This window comes from Schistocerca cancellata, chromosome 4 (assembly GCF_023864275.1).
Source record: "Schistocerca cancellata isolate TAMUIC-IGC-003103 chromosome 4, iqSchCanc2.1, whole genome shotgun sequence".
Lineage (NCBI taxonomy): Eukaryota > Metazoa > Arthropoda > Insecta > Orthoptera > Acrididae > Schistocerca > Schistocerca cancellata.
The window spans coordinates 874217943-874245591 of record NC_064629.1 but is presented as its reverse complement, the minus strand read 5'-3'; the positions used below and the strand labels follow the sequence as shown (position 1 = coordinate 874245591).

The following is a 27649-nucleotide window of genomic DNA, read 5'->3' as shown; positions in this document are numbered from 1 at the left end:
TAATGGTAAATACAACATAAACACTGGCAGAAGTAATAGGAGCCACTCATCCCCTTAACAAGACAAGAACTTTAGCACGATGCCATCTGAAGGACCAGTCAGCTTTGGAAAACTCATCAAACTGTCATATACTGAGGAAGAGGAAAGCGGTAGTTCCATCCCATCTCAATGCTTTTTTGCTGAGGGCTATAGGAAAACCACAGTAAGATAAGTAAAAGTATAATGTTCTTACATATTAATGTGCAGTCTCTTAAGAACAAATGTCATGAACTTCAATATTGGCTGGAAAACTCAAACTGCACTGTGATTAGAATAAATGAACACTGGCTTAGCAATGATGAAATAAAATTAAGTGTACCATGAATTGGCAACCAGCTACTGTGGAACAGGTATTAAACATGGTGGTGTATCAGTATATGTTAAAAATAGTATGATCATAATCTATGAAGTTATAGATGTAAGTGGACTGTGCATAGAAGCAAAATTTGAAGCTGCAGCCATAATGTTGCCAAAACAGGAAATTACAATAGCTTCAGTATACTGCCACCCAAAACATAATGAAGACCTGTTTGTGGAGCTTCTGGAGAAACTGATACTCTTGTTACTCAAATAAAAAGATCACAGAAAACTAATATTTGGTGACATCAATACAGACATTAGGTTCAAGAATAAAAAGGTTGATCACTTGCTAAATACAGTAAGATCCCTTAACTTCAGTTGTGTAAATGTCAAACCCACAAGGCAGGAAGCACATCTAGATAATATAATTTGTAATTTTCATCTAAACAAAATAGAATTCAACACAGTCAAGCTAGTCATTTCAGATCATGAGCGACTATGGCTCAGACAAACTGTTAATAGTAAAGCAACTGAAACTTTCATGGACTGTAGAAAAAATTATAAGACCAATTAACAAATCAAAGCTAAACAAGTTGATAAGTAAATTGAATTTAATAAAATGGGATAAAATAATAACCACTGCAGGTGCAAATGAATCTACCAACAAATTTATAGAACTGTTATCTGAAAATTTTGAAGCATGTTGTGCTAAACACTGCAAGAAAATATCAAAGCAAAATCGTTACACCAAACCACAAAATCTAAAAAGCTGGTACACTCCACATCTAAGTAGAATAAAAATCATGATGTTACTCTATCATAATATGTCCAAGCACAATAATGCTGACAAGGAAATGTATATGAAAGTGAAAAAGATTTACAGGTCTGAAATCAAGGCAGCTAAGTGCAAAGCAAATGACATGTATCTACTGAACTCAGTGAATAAATGCAAAGCTGCATGGGAAATTATTAAAACAGAAACTAGCTGTGATGATAAAGTATACCAGAAACTAATTCCACCTGATATTCTAAACGCACATTTTGTCAGTTCTCAATCAGATAAAAGCATAATGGAGAATGTGAGTTAGGCAGAGGCACTGCTGCAAGAAATGAACAGTAAGCAGACAAACAGATTTCACTGATTTGTGTAATTGAAAAGATGGTCAATGAATCAATAGCTAAGCTCTTTAATTCTAGAGCAGAGGATTACTATGCTCTCTGAAATTATGTTATTAAATATATCAGAAATCAAACTGTAACACCACTGACTAAAATAATCAACAAAATTTTAAGAGAAGGTAACTATCTAGAATGTTTAAAAAGAAAGGAGACATAGCATCTTCAGATAACTATCAACCAATACCACTTATACCCATAATATCAAAAATAATAGAATACTGCATGCATAAACAGATCAGTCAATATTTTGAACATGATATACTCACCTCCTCACAGTATGGTTTCAGAGGCAGCCGTTCTACAGTCAAAGCAGTTGAGAGCATGGTAGTAAAAATATACAGTTGTTTTGAAAATAAAGATAGTATCTGTGCAACACTGTTGGACCTCAGGAAAGCTTTTGATATGGTCTCCCATAATATTCTCATAAAAAAGCTCTACTACTACGGAGTGAGAGAGAATGCTCTACGCCTAATGCAGTCATACTTGGACAGTAGAAAACAGTTAGTTAAGGTAACTAATCAAATGTCAGAATGTCTCCCAATTGTAAAGGGCATACCTCAAGGATCTGTTCTTGGCTCTTTCCTTTTCATTATTTATATAAGTGATTTGCCTGCAGTTGTACCATGTGATGCAGTGCTATATGCTTATGATACAACACTCATCACATTGAAAATGTGCAACACAGCATGGCAGTGGCAATGGAGAGGTGCACTACTTGGTTTGAGGCAAATGTTCTGCAGAAGAATGACTTTAAAACTGAAACTATTGAATTCAAGCTGAATGCTCCCAGTCATGATAACAAAACAGTAAAATTATTAGGATTTCATATAGATAAAAAGCTCAGCTGGGATTTCCACTCAGGGAAGATATGTGGCAAAATGGCATATGCTGTAGAAGCTGAGGAGCAGTGTCAGCAAAGAACTTCTGTTATATGCATATGTTGCATTCTTCCACTCGCACCTGAGTTTTGGAATTCAATAGGCTCAAAATTAGTGTTTAAATGGCAAAAGAAGGCCATAAGGTGCATAGCAAGACTTAGCCCATATGACTCATGTTGAGATTATTGTAAGAAACTAAATATAATGACAGTGCATGGTCTGTATATTTACAACTGCCTTGTCTTTGTTAAAGAGAATCTGAGTAAATTTGACTTAAGGAGAACAGTTCTCGATGATTACATAAGAAGGGGACATACAATTAATATTCCATATGTTAGGCTTACAAAGACACATAACAGTTACAAATATCTGGTCCTGTTTACTTCAACAAATTACCTGAAAATGCCTACACAGTGCTGGTAAATAGATTTAAAACTAGTCTTTTGAGGTGGATGAAATGTAAAGTAATTTACTCTGCTCAAAAACAAATGACCCACTTTCCTTATGAGAATGAACTGTAAATTAACTGCAAACTGTACATATGCCACACTGTTTAATGTACTTATTGTTAGTTATCTGTTCAATTATTTAATTATCATTCACTGAACAATGTAGTTCATTTACCTTGTAATTGATCTGTTGAGAAATTTCTTGTTGTTATTGACATTTGCACAAATGTGTATTGTATCCATCTTGAATTATTATATTGGAGTTTTAACATTTGTCATGTTGAAGTTTATATCATTATTATTGTTATTATTACTCCGTTAACACTGATGACGCCAATTGCATGTAAATATGTTCAATGGTGGAATAAAACATTTGTATTTTTATTTATTATTATTATTATTATTATTATTATTATTACTATAGATGATTTTAAAAATATATGGAACATGGGATAATGTTATGCTAGGCTTCAATAATCCTCTTCAAGGTGGTACTTGATAAATGGAGATTTCTTACAGTTATAGACGAAACATACTGTGATCAGCCAGAATATTATGACCACTGACCTACTATTGATATAAACCCACCCAGGTGATAGCAGAATCACCTGATGAGGAATGACTGCCAGTAAGACACACACACAGTGCATGTAGTATCAGTGAGTGTGCTGTCCATGTGTTTATTTATTTATTTATTTATTGTCCTCTGAATCAATACTGTACATGACATGCACATGGAGATGCACAAACATACATTTGATTTTGGACATTATGATAATTTGCTGGCATGAAGTAATGTGCCAAAGTTTATACAAACATGAGCTTACATACATATTTTCTGAGAAGTTATGAACACACAAATTTATGAACACACGAATTACATACCCAAAAAACAAAGCTGATGTGACTTACCAAACGAAAGCGCTGGCATGTCGATAGACAGAGAAACAAACACAAACATACACACAAAATTCTAGCTTTCACAACCAGCGGTTGCTTCGTCAGGAAAGAGGGAAGGAGAGGGAAAGACAAAAGGATGTGGGTTTTAAGGGAGAGGGTAAGGAGTCATTCCAATCTCGAGAGCGGAAAGACTTACCTTAGGGGGAAAAAAGGATGGGTATACACTCGCACACACACACATATCCATCCACACATATATGTCTGCTTGTGTCTGTATATGTGTGGATGGATATGTGTGTGTGTGCGAGTGTATACCTGTCCTTTTTTTCCCCCTAAGGTAAGTCTTTCCACTCCCGGGATTGGAATGACTTCTTACCCTCTCCCTTAAAACCCACATCCTTTCGTCTTTCCCTCTCCTTCCCTCTTTCCTGATGAAGCAACCGCTGGTTGCAAAAGCTAGAATTTTGTGTGTATGTTTGTGTTTGTTTGTGTGTCTATGGACATGCCAGCGCTTTCATTTGGTAAGTCACATCATCTTTGTTTTTAGATATATTTTTCCCACGTGGAATGTTTCCCTCTATTATATTCAAATTACATACTCAGTTACACATTTGTATTTTAGTGCTGTATTCCTCTAACACATATACACAACAGTACCTGGTTGGATATTTTTTCTGCACTTAATTTGCTTAGTAGCAGATGATATAGATGCAAGATTTTTGCACATACTTGCATTAATGTTTTACTCTTTACAAAATTCTTTGCTGCAATTTGTTTCATGTTTCTTTCCACCCATGTGGAGCAGAAATTCGCTTGCACTGCAGAAGCAATGATCAAGTAGGAATGATTTTAATTTTTTGTTAAATACAGTCAGGGACTTACTGTTTACTTTTTTTTTCTGATGGCAGGCTACTTAATATTTTAATGCCTTTGTTGAAGAGAGAGTTTTTAAAGGCAGAGGTGCGCATTTCTTTAACATGGAGTTTCATTTTCTGTCTAGTACCATAGTCATGGACATTTACATTTTTATTAAATTTTGTAATATTACTTTTTACAAATTTGCATAGTTATAGTATATACAGTCTGCCAAGGGGTAGGATGAGCAACTTTGAGAAGAGAGGTGTGCAGCTATCAGTCGGCTTTGCCTTGTTCATTATTCTTATAGCTCTCTTTTGGGCGAGGAGAACGTTTGGGCTATGTGTAGAGTCTCCCCAGAATATAGTACCATACTGCATTACACTGTTGAATTGTGCATAGTAGGCTGTGTGATCAGTTTCTGGGCTTGTGCTGTATGCGAGGATTCGTAGGGCTTAGCACACTTGGTTTAGCTTACTATTAGTTTTATTAATGTGTGTTTGCCATTTTAGATTATCCTGAATCCATAGGCCTAGAAATCGTGTTTCTGTATTTGGGGATATTTGGGAACCATGTAATTTCATATCAGGCATAATTTTATTTGATCTTAGGTGGAAGTTTAGGTAAGTGGTTTTCTTTGTGTTAACTATGAGCTTGTTTTTCTCAAACCTATCATCAAGTTCATCTGTATTTCTATTTATGGCCTCTTGGAGTTCAGTTTTGATTGTTATGAGGATACTGGTATCATATGCAAAGTATGTACTGGTGCTGGCATTGATGCTTGACAGTAGGTCGTTTATGTACACAAGGAAGAGCATTGGTCCAAGAATTGAGCCTTGGGGCACACCTTGTGTAATATTGCAATAGTCAGAGTAGTTTGTTTCGATATGTCCATGGTTGTTTTGATTTATTGACACTTTTTATTTCCCATTTGTCAGGTATGAGCTGAACCAGTTTAGTGGGGTGCCTCTGATGCCATATGACTCCAGTTTGTTGAGAAGAATCTTTTAGTCTATGACATCAAATGCCTTGGACAAATCTAGGAAGATCCCAACTGCTTTTTGTCTTTTGTCGTGGATTTGTTTTTTCTGAAACTGTGCTGGGCATCAGATAGTATCTGGTTCTTATCAAGAAAATTTATTAGTCTTTGGTGAGTTAATCTCTCCAAAAGTTTACCAAACACAGGTAACAGTGATATGGGTGTGTAATTTTCTGTGTTGAATTTTTCTCCTTTCTTAAAGATTGGGATGACTTTAGCCACTTTCATGCATTTTGGAAATGTACCTGCCATCAACGATGAGTTGTACACATTTGAGAGTGGGAGAGCTATTTTGTTTATGCACTTTTTTATGATAAAATCTGGGATGTCATCGATTCCAGATGAGAATTTGTTCTTGAGGTACTTTGCATTTAGTAAAATTTCTTCAGGAGTAGTTTCCCAGAAGAATGTAGATTCTACAGGAGTTGTTTTTTTTTTTTTTTTTTTTTTTTTTTTTTTTTTTTTTTTTTTTTTTTTTTTGGTGGATGTGGCCACATAGTTGTCATTTGCTGTTTGATTTGCTAGTGCTATGACTTTTTTTAAGGATTTTGACATATTTCTTGATATATCTTTCTTGAGATGGGGTGGCAGTGGTGTTGTTATTTTTTAGATACTTCAACAGATCTCTCTTCCTTCTGCAGGAAATCTTTATACCAGTTGTTATTCATGGCTTCTTATTGGGTTCTTTTGATGTGGTGCATTTGAGTGTAAGAGGAAAGGTAATATTGAAGTGATATAGAAATGTGTATAGAAATGATTCCATTTTGTTGTCTGTATCATCTGCTTCATATACTTTGTTCCATGTTTCTGCAGCTAAGGAATCATTGAAGATTTTCATGTTTTCATTGCTGTAGTTTCTTACTGTAGTTGTGTATTTGTTGTTGCAGTCTAAAGGGAGAACAGTTGTAAGGTATAGGACTTGGCCACAGTGATCACTATAGCCTGTGTCCAGAGGTTTGACTCTGTGGTAGGGACAGTTTACAAATATTTGGTCAAGTGTGGTTTTGGAGTTGTTTTTGCACCTTGTGGGGAATGTTACTGTGGGATTCAGACTGAATGAGTTAGTGAGATTCAGTAGGGATCCTTTCACACACCCTGTAGACTGGAAATCAACATTGAAATCACCACATAAAATTAGTACCTTTTTGTTTTGGTGAATTTTGTTTAGGAGTATTTCAAGGTTTTTTAGGAAGACACATACATTGCCTGTTGGAGAACGATAGATACATGATATCATTATATTTGCTTCTAGAATTTCAATTACAGCTGCCTCAAAATCGTTTTCTTTATTTAAGTGGTCAAACTGGTCAAAACTTCTATAGTTTATGGAATTTTTTATAAATATGGCAGCACCTCCACCTTTCTGGCTTTTCCTGCAATAGTGGGAAGCTAATGTGTAACCAGGTATGCTAGCTGAACTAATTTGGTCTGGTTTCAGCCAGAATAATGAAACAAGTGAGCAGCAGAAAATCATGCAAACCTTTCTTTAAAGATCTAAAGATCCTACCCCTTCCCTGCATTTATATACTGGAAATAGTCACGCATGTCAAAAAAAGCATACTGAGAAAAGAAAACCTTTTTCCTCAAAACAAAAGTGTCCATGATTACAGTACCAGGTCAGACAGTAACATACATGTCAATCATTGTAACACCACATTATGCGAAAAAGGTGTACATCATGCAGGAACAAAACTTTACAACAGATTACCTAGACATATAAAATCTCTTACTGAACTACAAAGCTTTAAAAAGTCTGTGACATCCTACCTTCTGAAAAACTGCTACTATTCAGTCTCACAGTATCTTATGCAAGAAAAAATGTAATTTGTATCTTTAATTGTAGAAATAAGTTATACAGTATTTCAAAAATTTGTAATTATTAACTGTATAGATTCAATTTGTCATAAAAATTTATAAAATTTATGTTTGATATTTGAAAATCCAATAGCCAAAAAATGTTTTCTGTCCAATATCCTGTGTACAATATATGTACTTAAAAAGAGATTTATATGGATAAATAAATAAATAAATAAATAATATGTTCTGTAATGCAAATGACATTTACATATTGTAGCCTGTTTGTTATTGACTGCACATTTTGGTGGTATATGGAGAAGTTGTATGTATGTGGACACTGGCGGCTCTTTTTTATCACCTCTGCAGAGGTAGGGGGCTTGTTCATAAAAAAATTTCTAGATTTAACATCCTACCATTGTTGGTGTAACCTGTATAGTTTACACTGGTTTTTTCTTTGGGTGCAAGGTTTTTTTACAGTTATGTTTTGTTCCTTAAATCTAAGAGGTATTATAGGATCACTTTGTCCTTTCTTTTGCACTACAGATTGTGATATGTGATTTGTAATTTCTCTTCTGCCAAGGTCATTCAAGTGGAACCCATGTCATGTGTAGTGTTCTCTGCAAAATTTGCTAGCTTCAATTATGTTGGCATTTGCAAATTTTGAACAGAATTTGTAGATTTGTGAGTTTGTGTTTGTTATGTCTGTGTTTACACGTGACCTGTTTGGAAGGTCGTGTCTAAAAAGTATGTCAACTAGGAACACTTTCTTTGATGAAAAGCACGGTAGTTTGTTTCTTATTGTTTTAGTAGATTCTGGCTGTTGTTGCAAGTGACATCGTTTGTTCCTGCATGTTTTTGGAGAATGGGTAAGGCACATGATCTGTCTGAGTTTGACCAAGGACAAATTGTGATGTTCCAGAGGGTTGGCACAAGCATTCTGGAAACTACACAATATGTCAGGTGTTTGAGGAGTGCTGTGGTGAGTGTCTCCAACACATGGTGAAACTGGGATTAAACCATGTCCAGTCATCGTGGGGGTTGGGCGGCCACCCTTCATTACAGATGTTGGACGTATAGGTTGGGAAGACTGGTAAAACAAGACAGGCAGTGAATTGTGGCAGAACTAACGTCACACTTTAATGCTGGGCAGAGTACAAGTGTGTCTGAACATGCAGTGCACTTTTTTACACACTCTGTTTTAATTTTTTTATGCCTTCACAATGCATTTTCTGTAATGGCACATTCTTTACCTACGCAGTTCACTTAAATTATTTGAAGGTTTACATTACTTGTATGTAATAGAATTTCTCTGTGGATATCCACATTTTACAGTCAATGCTATGCTGCTGTCTTCTCAATTGTGTTTCCCTGCTTTTGGGGTAGATCAATGACAGTGTTCACAAGAAATACATTTTTAAGCCTCTAAAGATCAAAAGATGAGGTAAGGTGTAATGCTTAGATTACAATCACTGTAGATGCTCAAAAAAATGAATCATGTCTGGTGAATGAGAATTTCAGTTTATAGTGTGCTTAAGAAAGAAAACCAATAATAATTGTTACAACCACTGGTGTATGATATATGATTTTTCAGCTTGCAGTTGGTGAATCTGAGAGTTATTAGAGTTCAAGCTCTAGCCCCTATGCCTGGTTATAGAAATGAGAGTAAAAAAAGTCATTGTCCAATACTTTTCATATTTTGGTGTTGGGTCAACTTTGTGATGCATCTTTGAGACACGAGCTATGCTCCTCACTTCCAAGCCTGCTCATGGCAACATCAGCTGTGCAAACACATCAGTTGTGGATAGTATAACTGACAACATCACATTACATGTTTGGCAACTCTTCATCAAGCTACCTCCTGGATTGGCATGGAATTATTGTGCTAAATTCTTTTGCTGTTTCCTTGTCAGCTCCATTACATAATCTGAGTGATTTTTCACATAAGGTGCAACATCAGGTTATCAAATTTGTAGTTTTGTGTCGAAAATGTTGTTCCACAGAGAAAACACAACTACTCTCGTTTTTATGTTGCAAATTATTTATATTAGCCATCAGTATGTCAATGACAGACCAGGGAGCACAGCAATGGCTTGCTAGCACAGTGATAATATGATTTCTTTAAACTGCTAGACTAAAAATGATCAATGATATCTCAAGGAAACTGCTGCACTGTAAGTCTTCCCATAACCTTGATTCAATATTTTATAGATTTGAAGGCGAAAACCTTATGAAATTCCTGAAGTGCACATTTTTCCTGCCTTGACCAGCAAAATTTAAAATTTTTTGTTAATAAATAATTTAATTAAATACTGCGTGATGCTGAACAACCTGTTAAGGAGTAGACAACTTACTTTTGTCTGTAGGAGACTGAGACTTTGCCATGCAAGTGATAAATAGTGCTTCCAGACAAACACCCTACCTCGGACTTCCAGAATGTGAATTGAATGTAAATTATGTTCCTGGACATAATCTAATTTTGTGTTATGTAAATATCACTTTCTATTTAGGCTAAATCATCTGACAGAGAGATATAGCTGAAATGCTTAATGGCAGATAAATGAAGTTGTTTGACATATTTTGAACTCTGGTAGGCTATTGTAAAGGTAGAATGTCGCAGTAGAGATAGGTCCTAATAACATCAACCTGTCTACTCATACTGCTGCTCATCAGCTCTTGCTTACATGAAAAACTATGGGTCATATAAATAAAACATAGAGATGAAAAGATGGCGGACAGTGCAGTGTATCGTATTGAGAACGCTCTTGTGATGATCGGAAAAGTGGCAGAAGAAGGAGGATATATGAAGAAGGAAATGAACAACAACTTACTAGAAGCGGTGAGTGAAATAAGAAAATGTTTAGAATCTTTGAAAAACGAAAGAAAAGCATATAAGGTGGAGAATAGGAATCCTGCAAGAGAGGTTAGGAACATCCAACAAGAGACGAGCGCGCGAGAAGACAGCTGCACTGGTGGACAACTAGCGACATCTATTGGCAAAACAGAGGAAACAGCACATAGCGGACAGTGGACTGCCAGTCACGTAGCGACATCTATTGGCAAAACGCAAGAAACAGCACATAGCAGACAGAGACAGACGGAAGAGACACCTATGGGAAATGAGAAGAACTTCAACAGAGACATCGGTATGGGTAGCTTTCTGGAAAAAGCCAAAAAAGACGGAAATGGGAGAACTGAGGCATTAAGTGGAGGAGATAACTGATTTCCTAAAAAACCAACTAGGGATATTAATACAACAGCAAATAAAGAAAACTCTAGAAAAGGAAAGCCACCTAGACGTAGAGAAAACCAAAACAGATGGAAACAACATACAAACTAAATACAACAACAAAGTTAAACCAGAGGGAACGACAATATACAGAAATCCTCTGCTCCAGCAACAAAATCAGTTACAAGTCCAAATCAATGCACATGAGCAACATAATAAAACCCGAAATCAGGTTAATGAACTAGAGGAACCAACTTGGAGTACTGTGGCAGGGAGGAGCTAGTACAGAAGAAACCAGAATAATTGTAAAACCATAATGGGTATCAAAAAAGACGAAGAAATGCAAGCAGCAGAAACAACAGCATGGCTATACATCAGTAACTTAAAGAGAACCACCACAACTGCTACAACTGCTACAGTAGTGAAATACCTTAACAAGAACGGAATACTGGGACAACTAGAATGTGAAGAACTGCGCACACTGGGCGACAAAAAAGCTTTCAAAGTAGGCATTCCGTTTGAAAAGCTACAAATCACACAGGAACCAGAATTCTGGCCAGAAAACATAAAAGTACGTCAATTTCGTTTCCCAAGACAATCAATGGAAGAGGGAGCAGAGCTCAACTAAACTAAGAAGAAAACCAGAAGAGCAAGAAATAAAAGCAGTCTTGTGGAATACAGAGGGAGTAAAAAGTGCTCTTAACCTAACACCAACAGACATTCTGCAAAATTCGGATCTTGCAATTTTAACAGAAACCTTCCTGATAGACAGCTGGCAACATAAAGATTTCTATAATTATCACCTAATGGCAAAGAAGGGAGAAAGAGGACGACCCATGGGAGGAATATCTATCCTACTGAAACCCTGGATGACGCCCACCAAAAAAATCATAAAACAATAAAATAGTATCCTAATAGAAGCGGCAAACATAAATATAATTGCAGCCTATTTTAAACCACACACAAATGCTGTAGAAATAATTGACGAAATAGTCACACTCATCAAACAATGTGACAGCAAACCCACCATTATTGCAGGCAATCTCAACTGCAGAATAGACACAGAAAACTATAAAACAAAATTAGTCGTTGAAACCCTAGAAGAAGATGGTTTCACCCTACTTAACGATAGGCAGATACCTACATACATATGCCACAATGGGAAGAGCACCATTGATATCACATTAACAAGAGGAGACATAGAAGGAAGTATTCAACCAATATGGCATGACTCCATTACTCCTATACGAAAGCACATTCCAATGAAGATAAGAATAAATATCGTCATGTCACCGCCAGCAAGAAAGACCCACAAAATCACATAAAGAAAAATTGATATAGAAAAATTAACAAACGAGCAAGAACAATTAACAGAAATAGAAACTTTCATAGAGGAAGGAGACCTTGAAAAAGCAACAGACCAAATAGAAGACGTCCTAAAAAATTCAGTGATACAAACAATCCCCAAAACAAGGACGGCCAAAAGACGGTTCGATGCTGAATGCTACAGCAAAAGGAACACTGTTCTAAGAATCCTCCACAGACTAAGAAACCAGCATGACGAGGAAACATACAAACTGTACGCAGAAGAGAGGAGAATCTACAAAAAACTAATAGAAGAGAAGAAAAAAGAATACATAGAAAGTGAGGCAAAAAGAGAAGCGGATGAAGCAGAGAAAGATCCATACATAGCAGCAAGACCAAGAAAAATGGCTCATACACCAAATATAGACCTGAAGGAATGGGAAGACCACTTCAGTAAGATACTAAACAAACAAGGACTCAAAACACCCCCAAAGAAAGAGAAACAACATCAAACTAAGGAAAAAGACAATACATGGGAACCCCTAAATGAAGATGATGTGAAAGAAGTAATAAAAGCACTGAAGAACAAGAAAGCAGCAGGACCTGATAATATATACAATGAACATATAAAAGATGCAAAAGAGGCCCTCCAACACATATGGACCAAACTGTTTAACAAATGCCTGGAACTTGGAAGAATTCTGACACAATGGAGACACTTGACAATAAAAGTTCTCTACAAAGGTAGAGGAGACCCAATGGACCCAAACAAGTACAGAGGCATAGCCCTGGAAAATACTCAATTCAAGATGTTTTCGAAGATAATAACACAAAAAATCCAAGCCTCTGTGGACAGTCATCTCCCAGAACTACAAACGGGTTTCAGATCTGGAATATCAACACTTACGGCAGTCAGGCTTCTTCTAAACAATATCAATGATGCGCCTTTGACCTATTGGAAAGACAGCTCATAGTCCGAAAACTGGAAAACACAATGGGAGAAGATAGCGTATGGGCAAGAATAATCAAATCAATCCTCGAATACAATTTAATTACAATATCAGACAACCTCTCTTTTTCGAACCCCATTCTGCAATCGAACGGAGTCTTACACGGTGACCCAATGAGCCCTTTGCTGTACATTCTTGCCACTGAAGCAGTACTCCGAATTGGAGAAAAGGAAGAAGATCTGTATGTACACTCCTGGAAATTGAAATAAGAACACCGTGAATTCATTGTCCCAGGAAGAGGAAACTTTGTTGACACATTCCTGGGGTCAGATACATCACATGATCACACTGACAGAACCACAGGCACATAGACACATGCAACAGAGCATGCACAATGTCGGCACTAGTACAGTGTATATCCACCTTTCGCAGCAATGCAGGCTGCTATTCTCCCATGGAGACGATCGTAGAGATGCTGGATGTAGTCCTGTGGAACGGCTTGCCATGCCATTTCCACCTGGCGCCTCAGTTGGACCAGCGTTCGTGCTGGACGTGCAGACTGCGTGAGACGACACTTCATCCAGTCCCAAACATGCTCTATGGGGGACAGATCCGGAGATCTTGCTGGCCAAGGTAGTTGACTTACACCTTCTAGAGCACGTTGGGTGGCACAGGATACATGCGGATGTGCATTGTCCTGTTGGAACAGCAAGTTCCCTTGCCGGTCTAGGAATGGTAGAACGATGGGTTCGATGACGGTTTGGATGTACCGTGCACTATTCAGTGTCCCCTCGACGATCACCAGTGGTGTACGGCCAGTGTAGGAAATTGCTCCCCACACCATGATGCCGGGTGTTGGCCCTGTGTGCCTCGGTCGTATGCAGTCCTGATTGTGGCGCTCACCTGCACGGCGCCAAACACGCATACAACCATCATTGGCACCAAGGCAGAAGCGACTCTCATCGCTGAAGACGACACGTCTCCATTCGTCCCTCCATTCACGCCTGTCGCGACACCACTGGAGGCGGGCTGCACGATGTTGGGGCGTGAGCGGAAGACGGCCTAATGGTGTGCGGGACCGTAGCCCAGCTTCATGGAGACGGTTGCGAATGGTCCTCGCCGATACCCCAGGAGCAACAGTGTCCTTAATTTGCTGGTAAGTGGCGGTGCGGTTCCCTACGGCACTGCGTAGGATCCTACGGTCTTGGCGTGCATCCGTGCGTTGCTGCGGTCCGGTCCCAGGTCGACGGGCACGTGCACCTTCCGCCGACCACTGGCGACAACATCGATGTACTGTGGAGACCTCACGCCCCACGTGTTGAGCAATTCGGCGGTACGTCCACCCGGCCTCCCGCATGCCCACTATACGCCCTCGCTCAAAGTCCGTCAACTGCACATACGGTTCACGTCCACGCTGTCGCGGCACGCTACCAGTGTTAAAGACTGCGATGGAGCTCCGTATGCCACGGCAAACTGTCTGACACTGACAGCGGCGGTGCACAAATGCTGCGCAGCTAGCGCCATTCGACGGCCAACACCGCGGTTCCTGGTGTGTCCGCTGTGTCGTGCGTGTGATCATTGCTTGTACAGCCCTCTCGCAGTGTCCGGAGCAAGTATGGTGGGTCTGACACACCGGTGTCAATGTGTTCTTTTTCCCATTTCCAGGAGTGTATATGCATACGCTGACGACATAGCCATAGGTTCAACAGATATACAGAAGCTGCAGAGAATCATTGTGAAAATAGACAGATGGTGCAGTGAACACAAACTACAGATAAACATAGCAAAGACAGAAATGGTAATTTTCAGAAGAGGAGGCAAAACACCCAAGAATGCAAAAATCAGTATCAGAGGACAAAAAATAAAAATCTCATCAGACTTTAAATACCTAGGAGTGACATTGCAACCAACAGCCAAATGCTTCACAAAACATACAACAGAACGTGCAGCCCAAGCAATAATAGCAATACAGGACATCAAAAACATCCGCCTACTCAGTCTAGAAATGGCCATGAAATTATTCAACGCAAAAATCTTGCCAATCCTGGCCTATGGGATGGAGGTTATATGGGACCACCTGACAGAAAAAAATCTAGAAACACTAGAAAAGGTAAAATTGACCTATCTAAAAAGAGCACTAGGTCTCTCAAAGACAACAAGATCTAGACTAGTGTACCTGCTAGCGAGAGAGACATTCCTAATTGAAGACATCAGACTTCGATATATGATGCCACACACCAGGGCTTCCAGAAAGCAACTGAAGATCATGGAGAAAAAATATGGCCAGAGTTTTATGGCATCGAAGCAATGACGAACCGCTCATGGACAGCACCAAACTTTGAACAGCGACATGTTGTAACTAGACTTTCTACTCACGGCTTTCATCATCTAATCTGCAAAAACAAAACTTACCACGACCCAACTGCAACATGTGTATGTGAACTGTGTAATGAAGCCTGTGAACGATATCACATAGAACTGTGCAGTAAAAGAGTGAAATCGATAAATGAATATGCAAAAATGTAAAATGTAAATGTAAAATGTTAAGCAAAGTAACTGTATATGGCTATTTGGCTGCAATTTTATTAAATAAATATAAATAAAACATAAAGGAATGACAAATGGCTATCTAGGCTAGCAACTCCACTGTTGGTATTGTCATGGAAGAACTTGACAAAGTACTTAGGAATTCAAAAAAATGCTAAATGACCATTTTAGGTGATGTGGGAATGGAACAGATTAAACCTTCAGGCCCAAAGGAAGTTCATTACATCTATTAGTTGATTTGTGTATGAGTGATGAACATTTGAGTCCAGATGCACACACAGGAATTTACAGCTGTTTGCTTTCATCACTGTTATCCCACATACATTGTTTGTGCATGAGTGCTGTGAGCTGCCAGTCACAAATATTAGCAGCTGGGATTTTCTTACAGTGACCTTTAGTCCTTGAGAATGGAAATACATATTGATTCTAATACACCATTAGTTTCTGAAAATTCCACATCCTCACAGTCTTTACCATAGTACAAAGCCCAGATATCATCAGTATAATTTACACTGTGTTAGTTAAAGGGAGAAACAATGCCATTAATGTACCATTAATGTAAGCTAGAAAAAGGAATGGGCCAAGAATTGGGCCTTATGAGGTTCCTTGCATCACTGCTTCACTTCTAGATTTGAAAGCTAAAATCTTATCATTTTAATATGTACGTTCAGTACACTGTTCCTGATATGTTGTTAGGAGGGCCTAGAAGTTTAATTGGCACATCATTTATATTCTACAGCCACAGACTTTTTAAGATAAGCCCATAGTTTACAGAGCCAATAGCTTTCTTCAAGTCTAGAAATATTCCAGCAGTGTGTATACACATTTCTATGTTACTGTACACTTCATGGAAGAAACTGGTAATAGCAGCAGCCACGCTTAAGTCTTTCCTGAATCCATGCAGTGATTCAGTAGGCATTTAGTGTCTGGACAAGAAGGCTGTGAGTTAGGACAGGATAATTGTTTCAAATATTTTACTGAAGGTGGGTTGATATTAGTCTCCCTTACTTCCCTTCTTATGGACTGGCTGAATTACACTTATTTTTAAGGCCTTTGATTATGAGTTTTCACTAATAATACAATTAATGGGTTGTATCATGGTATTTTTGCCTGTCGTATACATATTTCACACAAGATGGTTAATTTTGTCATGGCTGGCCCTTCCAAGGGTGATATCAGTTATGAACAAATTATGTCTATCCCAGGAGTCTTGTTTTGGCTAAGGTCTCTCAGTTCTCTGTCAAATTCTTTTCACAGCATCATTTCTCTCATCTCATCTTCATCTAATTCCTCTTCTCTGCCAATAACATTTCACTCAGCCTTGTTTCTCTTATCTAGACTTAAAATATATTCCTTCTACTTTTCAGCTTTTCCTTCTTTGTTTAGTGCTGGTTTGCCATATGAGCTCTTGATATTCATATAGCTGCTTTTCTTTTCTCCAGAGGTTTCTTTAATTTTCCTATAGGTTGTGTATATCTTTCCCATTGTTATGTGTATCTACAGCCTTGCATCTGTTCTCTAATATTCCCACTTGAACATTTTGGACTTTCTGTCACTCTCATGTTTTACATGTCTGTATTCCATTTTGCCTCCTTCATTTGGTGTAGTTCTATATTTTCTTTTGTTCTCAATTAAATTAAATACCTTCTGTGGTATGCAGAGATTTTTAGTAGGCTTTTCCTTTTTACCTACATTATCTTCAACTACTTTCCCTATTTCATGTCTCAAAGCCACCCATTTATTTTCTATTGCATTCCTTTCCCCTGTTTTGGTCCAGTTTGTCTGATGTTCCCTCTGATACTCTCAAAAACCTCTGATTCCTTCAGTTTATCTTTAATTTCTTACATATATGCAATGTTTTCACATACAGTCTGCAGTTTACAAGCAATAAATTGAAGCCAGGATCCACCTATGCCAATGGAAATACTTTACAGTTTAAAATCTGATTCTGAAATCTCTGTCTTACCATACTTTAATTAATCTGAAACCTTACAGTGTCTGCAAGTCTCTTCAACATACATACTCTTCTTTCCTGATTCTTAAACCACGCATTAGAAATGGTTAAATTATGCTATGTGCTAAATTTTATCAAGTGGCTTCCTCTGCCATTCCTTTTCCCCAGTCAGTGTTCTCCTGCTACTTGTCCTTCTGTTCCTTTTACTACTACTGAATTAAAGTCATCCATCACAATTAAATTTTTGTCTCCCTTAACTATATGTATAATTTTCTTCGTGTCATAATACATTCTTTCAGTCTCTTAGTCATCGGCAGAGCTAGTTGGCATATAAACCTGTACTACTATGATGGGTGTTGGAGTCATGACTGTCTTGGCTATTGTAATGTGTTCATTACACTGTTCACAGTTGCTTACATGCACTTCTATTTTCTTGTTCATTAACAGGTATACTCCCGCAATTCTTTTTATTATTATATAACCTTTTACTAACCTTACTAAAAGTCCTGTACTTTCTGCCACTGCTTTTTACTAATTCCCACTACATCTCACTTCAACCTATCCATTTCTCTTTCCAGATTCTCTAACTTACCTACCCCGTTACTGGATTTAATATTCCCCACTCCAACCTGTTGAACGCCAGTTTTGTTTTTCCTGATGATGACATCCTCATGAGTAGCACCACCTGGAGTTCTGAATGGGGAGTGAATTTACTTATGGAATATTTCATCCAAGAGGATACCATCATCATTACAATACAGTAGAGATGCATGTCACCATGAAAAAGAAAGAGCAGCTGTAATTTCCCTCAATTTCAGCTATTCACAGTACCAACACAGCAAGGCCATTTTGGCTTCTGGTGCAAGGCCAGATCAGTCAATCATCTGTGTTGTTGCCACTGAAGCTAGTGAATAAGCTGCTTGCCCTCTTCAGGAACCACATGTTAGTCTGGCTTCACCACTGATACCTCTCCATTGTAGTTTCATCTATAATACAGTTCTTTTTAGTGTTTAGCCATGCAGGCCTCCCCACCTTGGCAAGGTCCATCTGTATTTCAGAGGGCTGGCAGAGTCTGCTGTAATACATAAAATCTGTCAAAATGGACATTTCACTACATGTTTTGACTCAAAGTGAACATATTATTCTTAGATCCTAGATTAGTTGCCATTTTTCTTATTCCAGTTTTAACACCATATCATTTCACAAGAATAAAGATACTACATGCACTGTTTCATTGGTTTTGTTTCATTTTGTCAGTGTTTTGCACTATTATTCACTGTATGAAAGTGTGTAAAATTACTTTTTTTGAAGATGTATGGTTAAATTATTTTCTACAAAGCAAATAAGATAAGATTTTGGAAGATATAGAAACAGTTAATTGATTTTAGTATTTTATCCATCCTCAGCAACTGTAATTGTATATAATGAAATAATAATCAACCAGTTGCACAAAAGAAATTTAATTTCTTCACCAGTTTCAGGCAGATAGTGCCCTACACCAGTAAAGAAATTAAATTTCTTTTATGCAACTGGTTGTTATTGTCCATTGATGTTTTTCTTATGCAGTATTTTGTGTATTTGGAAAAACTTGTATAATCAGCAAACAATTCTATCTTTACGTATATGTGTAAAAGAACTGGTTGATCATTAGTTTAGAAATAAAAATGAATGGTTTGATGATTTAATGTCAAGGAATTCCTTGCTAAATATTTTGTCATTTTTTTTTTACTGACAGTGTTACACCTGTACCTGCTTTGGTCATGGCTTTCAGATCTTGCACCTAACAGATGGAAAAATAAATTCTCATGGCAAATTCATAATTTCAGGATCAATACATATTACTGCAACTACCTACAGTAGAAGAAAAGTACTGTACCAGTACATCCATTAATGTAACCCTTTGATTGATTTCTTAATGGGCCCAATGGCAGGGGTCAGTTAGTAATTAATTTTAGTTCTTTTTCAAGCACCACTGGTTTTATAGGTACATGTACAGCCTTGTGAACTGTAGTTATAACCCACCCACTCCAATCCATCCCATGGAAATCTGTCAATCACAAAGTTATTATATTCAGGCTCTAACAATAAATTTATCTGTGTACAATGCACAAACTTTAAGCATTTCTTTTATGCTTTACTATTTTTGCATCAATTTAAGATACATATCCTGTTATAATTTTAAGAGTTCCATTTGTTTGTTCCCATTTATATATTGATAAGTTAGGAAATTATAACTCAAAGTACCAAAGTTCAACATACCGGCTCCAAATGAGAAGCAGTGTATTCTTTAATAGAATTTTATTCAAAAATATAGTCTTCAAACTAAGTTTTCCTGTTGTTTGTTTAGACAGATTCTTCAGTTTGATGAGAGTATCATCTGGCAATACCCTACCATTTGTCGTAGCAACACCCCGAAGCACTTTAAGAGCCCTTTCTGGATGCCCCTTGGCAACACACCAACGCGGAGACTCAGGTAGATACCTATAAAAAATTACGTTATAGTATTTTAGGATTCTTTGGGGTACAAGTATGTATTAATCATAACACAGAACTAGAAATGCCATAAGGGTTCTGAGAATCAATTAAATCAATGAAATAAGCATTTATGAAAAGTATTTAACAAAAGAGTGTGCTAATATATGTTCATTAGTTGTTTTTCCAATTATAAATGTCTAGTATCATATGCAATGTTATTATGACTCAGAATTACTTTAATACCATATATTCTGTCAAAAAGAAACAGCTTTTTATAAGAAACCATGCAAAGCATACAGCTGCATTAATTAGTGAATACCAGATACTAAGTGCTGTTAACTGTTAAACAGATAAGATTACCAGTATCAATCATAAAGTATTATTGAAGCAGTAGTTTTCCTTTTGCTCTTTCAATACATCCCTTAAAAAATAGCATAATTAAATTTTGCCACTTTATTATATTCTGTCACAGATATTAAACTTGGTTTATCAGATTGTTTATTTTGATAATAGCTTATTTCCATAACTTTCTACTTGTAGCTCATTCTAATGTTAATTTTTGACTACACTTTTCTCACAAGGAACCCACTGAGTGCATGGTCACAAAAGGCCAGTGATGTTTATAACATTTGATGCCCCACATATTGTCTGCCATGCAATCACAATATTGGCTGCTAATGGCAACATGGGACAGGACTGGAGGCATCCAGTAGTCAGCAAAGCATGAGCCTTTGGAGCATAGTTGAACTGCTTAGTTGATGAGTAACTAGCTACAGTGTTAGTGGTGTTGATACAAAGCAGACAAATGGTAACATTACACAAAGCAGTCATTGCCTTATATCTACAACAACAGTTGCCAATGTTGGCATTTCATCGGAAAGGAATTCCAGGAATTTTTCAGAGTGAAAAAGAAATGGTAGATTAAATATTAGCATTTCTGCAAGGTAAGTCAGTGGAATTTGTAGTGTCATATACATTTTACTGTGCAGACAATGTACATGAGAAGTACAGTGATCATTATACATGCTTAACAAGTAGAAGTGGTAATTAAACAGGTGTTAAGCCATGTAGTTCCGCATCCTTATTGGACAGGGTGCCACAATTCATGTCTCCAGTGAAACATAGTGAAGGACAATCATTGTCTAAGGTACGGGTTCTACACATAGTTTTGTACATGGAAGATCATCCATAGCATCATATAAGAACAATTAAGAACATATTTTGAATAACTTTGCAGCAATACAACTATGTAGTGCATAAGAAAAACTATGAATATTCAAGAAAGGACAAGGCACACTTGTTACAAAAATGGGTTTTGGCACATTTCATGGATGTTTGATGCAGTTTACAGGAGGTGACCTGCTAGATTATGCACGTCAGACTTCAGATGACATAGATTATAGTGATTTCAAGGAAAGGAGTGGATGGTTATGTAACTTTAAACAGTGCTATAGAATTGGAAGATGTAAGATAATGAAATTTCAAACAAAGCGTCATCTTTATGATGCACAGCAAACTGCGGAACCAGCCCAAAAATTTGTAGATGAGATAAACAAATTTATCCCATCATTCATTAAGGAAGTTGTCTTCAACTTTGAGGTATCAGCCTTTGAAGAGGAAATGCATATGAATGGAAACCTGGAAATTAGAGGTACCAAGAGAGTTGTACCAAGATCAGCTAACAGCTGTGCCATAACACATTCATATACAATTATGCCAAGTGTTAGTCTGGATGGTAAATTGACTGAAAAGTCATTTATTGTGCTGCAAGAAGGTGGGGGTGCTCTTCCTTCTATGATTCTTTCTTGTGTGCATGATCTTGCAAGGGGACTACGGAATATTTATTTCACAGTAAGCAAGTGTGGGAAAATGGGCAAAAAGAACAATTATGGTAAGGGCACTGCTTTTGTCCAACAGCTAGTTAAAATAACTTGCTTTTGTCTGGTTTCTGATCTACGTATGAAAATAATACTCCTTTATAGCAAAATACCCCTCCTGAAAAGTGTGTGTCATTGCAGTTCATAATAATATAATAACTGGAACTGCTGGACAAATTCAGCCTCTGGATGTTTGTTTTCTCTGTGCCTATAAAAATATTATCAGACTATCTGCAGCTACACCTTAAAAGACAGCCAGTTTCATGATAAGCTCCATGACAGACTGTTTGGTATTCAGTTGCATGCCATCACATTCCATCAGTTCTCATCACCCTGTTACATCAATATGATTTTATACACATTCTTTAAGAGTGGATGCCTGGTTGAACATTCTGCATGACTGGTAGCTCCCAAGGAATTTGCCTTTGATCTTGATGGTATGAACCTCTGTGGTCATTGTGGTGTGCTATTTTTCATTCAGTGTTCATGGTGCAAGATGATGGTTTGTTTTGAACACTTCTTGAATGTCGATGCTGTACATTTTGTGAAGTGTAATACATACGTCCCATAGAAGGTTGATCTCTGCACATCCCAAACACTCATTTTCTGTTGCCTTTCTAATGGAAATGGTGAGTCATTAGCAGCTAATATTTTTCCTGTCATAATTGTTAACAGGACTCTTTCAAATGAACCTTCCTAAAGATTGAACTTGCAACTTCCCACTCAAGTAGTTCCTTGTCAATTTGCTGCTCATCACTAACATTTCAGCAAAAAATTTTCCAGCTATTTAACACAATAATAAAAAGCTCTGATTGGTTACAAGCTTTTTGTAGTGGAAGCAATGCAAGGCATATAGTCATTTTTTTAAATGTGTGACATCTTCACTAAAGTTCAGACAATAAAATGTGATAGTAAATGTTTTGTAAACTATTGCCATTATTGAGTTTATTTATGTCCAGTTTTATGCCCTTATAATTTTCTCCTTAACATAACTGAACAAGGTTTAGCATGAGACTATATATTTGTCTCAATTCTGTTTTCATCTTGAACATTTCATAAAATTCACCCTGCAGATTGGTGGTCTAGAATGTGAGAGGTTGCTAACACACAAGTTGTTAGAATAGATTTTTTGGCATACTTGAATATTACTACCAAAGCAGTACATTACATCAGCTAGTGGCAGCCAATAGCACACTCACGTGAGCCAAATGCCTGAAGTCAAAGATTTTTCTGTGCATAGTAGTTGCTGGAAATCTAGAAAATGCCAAAGAAATTAAGATGACTGGAAGAAAAGAAAGGCAGAAGTATGGAGAAACTTGGACTAAACTACATGAGTGCAAAAAGTATCATATCCACTCCAGCAAAGAAAGAAGACAGTAGCTATGATTTCTCTGTGAAGTCTTTGAAAGCTAACCTCAGCTGGTGCAAAAATCACACACTTATAGTGAGTAATAAGGGCAATCTCTTTCCTGAGTTTTATAAACTAAGAAACTAAAATCTGCAAACTGCTTCTTTGTGCCATCTTGCATGTGGTACAGCAGGTTGCACAGAACTAGTGCTGATTTTGACAGTGGAAGTCAAAAAAATCTATTGAATACATATTGTGAATTTTCTTTCAGTCACGTTTATGCTAAAGGAAATTGTGATATTTTAGCTACATTCTGGCAGTATTTATCTACTACCTGAGGAGTCCAAAATATACTAACATCTGACATTCATCATGAAATGCCTAATGACATTGATTATTCTGATGGCAAGTCTCATAATTCACAAACATTAGAAAGCAGAGACGCTGTAATATCCTGTAAATTTTCTCCTCATGTTGAAGCATGGCAAACAAAAGTCAAAGTTTATCAGTTTAGAAAATGGACATAAAGCATAGTTTCTTGAGCAAGATGATGATCTATAATGGTTCTGTGTGGTTAGCCTCAGCTGAATGGCCATTACAAAGTTAGTAACTGATGATCAGTTGTGATACACAAATGCACAAAATTTTTACAAATTTACAATTACAATTTTTACAAATTTACAAATTTGTTTACAAATGTCTGCTTGTGTCTGTGTATGTGCGGATGGATATGTGTGTGTGTGCAAGTGCATACCTGTCATTTTTTCCCCCTAAGGTAAGTCTTTCCGCTCCCAGGATTGGAATGACTCATATAATGAGGGAAACATTCCACGTGGGAAAAATATATCTAAAAAGAAAGATGATGAGACTTACCAAACAAAAGTGCTGGCAGGTCGATAGACACACAAACAAACACAAACATACACACAAAATTTAAGCTTTCGCAACCAACGGTTGCCTCATCAGGAAAGAGGGAAGGAGAGGGAAAGACAAAAGGATTTGGGTTTCTTGGGTTTTTCGTCTTTCCCTCTCCTTCCCTCTTTCCTGATGAGGCAACCGTTGGTTGCAAAAGCTTGAATTTTGTGTGTATGTTTGTGTTTGTTTGTGTGTCTATCGACCAGCCAGCGCTTTTGTTTAATAAGTCTCATCATCTTTCTTTTTTATATATACGCTCCTGGAAATTGAAATAAGAACACCGTGAATTCATTGTCCCAGGAAGGGGAAACTTTATCGACACATTCCTGGGGTCAGATACATCACATGATCACACTGACAGAACCACAGGCACATAGACACAGGCAACAGAGCATGCACAATGTCGGCACTAGTACAGTGTATATCCACCTTTCGCAGCAATGCAGGCTGCTATTCTCCCATGGAGACGATCGTAGAGATGCTGGATGTAGTCCTGTGGAACGGCTTGCCATGCCATTTCCACCTGGCGCCTCAGTTGGACCAGCGTTTGTGCTGGACGTGCAGACCGCGTGAGACGACGCTTCATCCAGTCCCAAACATGCTCAATGGGGGACAGATCCGGAGATCTTGCTGGCCAGGGTAGTTGACTTACACCTTCTAGAGCACGTTGGGTGGCATGGGATACATGCGGACGTGCATTGTCCTGTTGGAACAGCAAGTTCCCTTGCCGGTCTAGGAATGGTAGAACGATGGGTTCGATGATGGTTTGGATGTACCGTGCACTATTCAGTGTCCCCTCGACGATCACCAGTGGTGTACGGCCAGTGTAGGAGATCGCTCCCCACACCATGATGCCAGGTGTTGGCCCTGTGTGCCTCGGTCGTATGCAGTCCTGATTGTGGCGCTCACCTGCACGGCGCCAAACACGCATACAACCATCATTGGCACCAAGGCAGAAGCGACTCTCATCGCTGAAGACGACATGTCTCCATTCGTCCCTCCATTCACGCCTGTCGCGACACCACTGGAGGCAGGCTCCACGATGTTGGGGCGTGAGCGGAAGACGGCCTAACGGTGTGCGGGACCGTAGCCCAGCTTCATGGAGACGGTTGCGAATGGTCCTCGCCGATACCCCAGGAGCAACAGTGTCCCTAATTTGCTGGGAAGTGGCGGTGCGGTCCCCTACGGCACTGCGTAGGATCCTACGGTCTTGGCGTGCATCCGTGCGTCGCTGCGGTCCGGTCCCAGGTCGACGGGCATGTGCACCTTCCGCCGACCACTGGCGACAACATCGATGTACTGTGGAGACCTCACGCCCCACGTGTTGAGCAATTCGGCGGTACGTCCACCTGGCCTCCCGCATGCCCACTATACGCCCTCGCTCAAAGTCCGTCAACTGCACATACGGTTCACGTCCACGCTGTCGCGGCATGCTACCAGTGTTAAAGACTACGATGGAGCTCCGTATGCCACGGCAAACTGGCTGACACTGACGGCGGTGGTGCACAAATGCTGCGCAGCTAGCGCCATTCGACGACCAACACCGCGGTTCCTGGTGTGTCCGCAGAGCCGGGCGTGTGATCATTGCTTGTACAGCCCTCTCGCAGTGTCCGGAGCAAGTATGGTGGGTTTGACACACCGGTGTCAATGTGTTCTTTTTTCCATTTCCAGGAGTGTGTGTCTATATATATATATATATATATATATATATATATATATATATATATATATATATATATATATATTATTATTATTATTATTAGTCGTAAAGCTCCCAACATGGAAGACGCTAAGTAAAGATGGTTCACTTCTGGGGCTTCTTATTCTTCTTGTTTGCCCACCAGGTCTTCATTCTTTGCGAGAATTCAGCTTTTCTTTCTTCGCTCCATTTTGTTCCAGAGTAACAACTCATTGGGGAAGGAATGGTGAAAATTGTTAATGTGTAAGTACTCAACTCCTCTTTCCTTTCCCTTTCATAATAGTATTTCTAATTCTAACAGCCATTTCACAGTTTAATGCTTATTGTGGGATGAATTTTATGACAGAAATTTGTATTATTTAATGAAAAACTGCTCCAGTTGTCATTAAAAACTCTGTTGAGTCCACTACTAGTTTTGGCTTTCCTATTAGGCTACTTTCAAGTGGAAAAGATGAAGAAACAAAACTTACATTTGAATAATTTCAATATAGAGCACACAGAGAAACTAATAAAAGAAACTTGTCTTTTAATACTACCAGATTTTAATATTACCTGATAAAAAATAAAGGAATGGCACACAATACTGCTGCTACCAGCATAAAGTAAACCCAGTTTCTCAAAATCCAGGCTATCAGTATTATGCTAATAGTTCCCATGGCAAAACAGAGAGACGACCTAAAATTATTGGCTGATCGATGCCTGATGTCACACAACTCTATTCCTGAAATGAAAAAAGCAGAAGACATCAATGTTGAGTGAAACAAAATATTTAAAGCTACACTGTTATAATGTCAAGTTGAACACATATATTTCAAAAAACGACACAACACATGTAAGTCACAGAGCAAGTTGACAAAGCAAGACATGTGAACACGGTAACATTCAAATCAGCACTGAATCCAAGTCTGGCGGCCGCTGGCTGCCTGGCCGCTTAGGTGGCATGGCTGCTGCACGGCTGGCGGGCAGTGCCGCATATAAAGGATGTGCATAACTGCACGGCTGAACTTTGAAAGATCAGTGAGTCACAACATAATCAAATTATTTATGGAGCAGACCTGACAGTAGCTAAAATAATGTGATTGTGTGATTAAATTACAAGCTCAAACATATTTCACAATAATGCAGTTGAATGTTCTTTGTTATTTTTTCTAACTGATTACATATTTTTAAACTTCAGTGTATCAGCACCTGACTTTCTAGTGTAGATTCACACTGTTGTAAGTGCTGCCATCTCTGATTCACTTCCAACTTTGTGACCATTACAAACAGTAAACAACCAGTTGTGCTCCAGTTGTAGACCAGTAAGCAGCTACCTGCAGTAGCAGCATGTAATTTCTATACTGCATTTAATTATTAACTTTTTTATGTACCCAGCTGGGGCCCATATGATGTCGTCAACATGTTCAGAAATGTTCCTAACACAGCTGGTGGGATAACTTGTGCCACTTGTCTGTCTGTGACAGTCTGATAAACTGTGTCTGGTTGGTAGCAAAATGGGTTACACTTGCTACCAAAATTGCCCAGAGAGTCAGCACTCATTACATATCGGTCATGTACATAAGGATGTTCCAAACACAGCTGATGCGATAACTTGTGCCATTGTGTCTGTCTGTAACAGTCTCATAAACAGTGTCTTGTTGGTAGCAAAATGAGTCACACTTGCCATCCAAATTGTCCAGAGGGTCAGCACTCATTATATATTGTTCAGGTACATGAGGGTCATTGTTGGCACCAACAGCACAGTACATAAAAGTGTCACTTACATATTCCACAGAAAATGTAGATTTTTCCAGATGATTTGGAGAACTGCACACAGAGTTCACCAGAACTGGAATTGTGTGATGGCTCTATTGTTAGCATGTAAGTCATGAGATAAAGCATGCTGAGTAATCCACAGTAGATGCTGATATTCATTGT

General features: G+C 38.2%; 1 protein-coding gene across 3 annotated transcripts in view; it reads right to left on the bottom strand.

Annotated features, from left to right (window-relative positions):
• LOC126183597 (solute carrier family 22 member 7-like) overlaps nt 1-27649 on the bottom strand; it is a 223462-nt gene that overhangs the window by 62582 nt on the left and 133231 nt on the right. For all 3 annotated transcript variants that reach the window (XM_049925700.1, XM_049925701.1, XM_049925702.1), the window contains 2 exons: nt 26285-26453; nt 19678-19899 (listed from right to left, as the gene is read on the bottom strand). In XM_049925700.1, coding sequence (XP_049781657.1) covers nt 19678-19899; nt 26285-26453 — 391 coding nt within the window. The remainder of the gene's footprint in view (nt 1-19677; nt 19900-26284; nt 26454-27649) is intronic.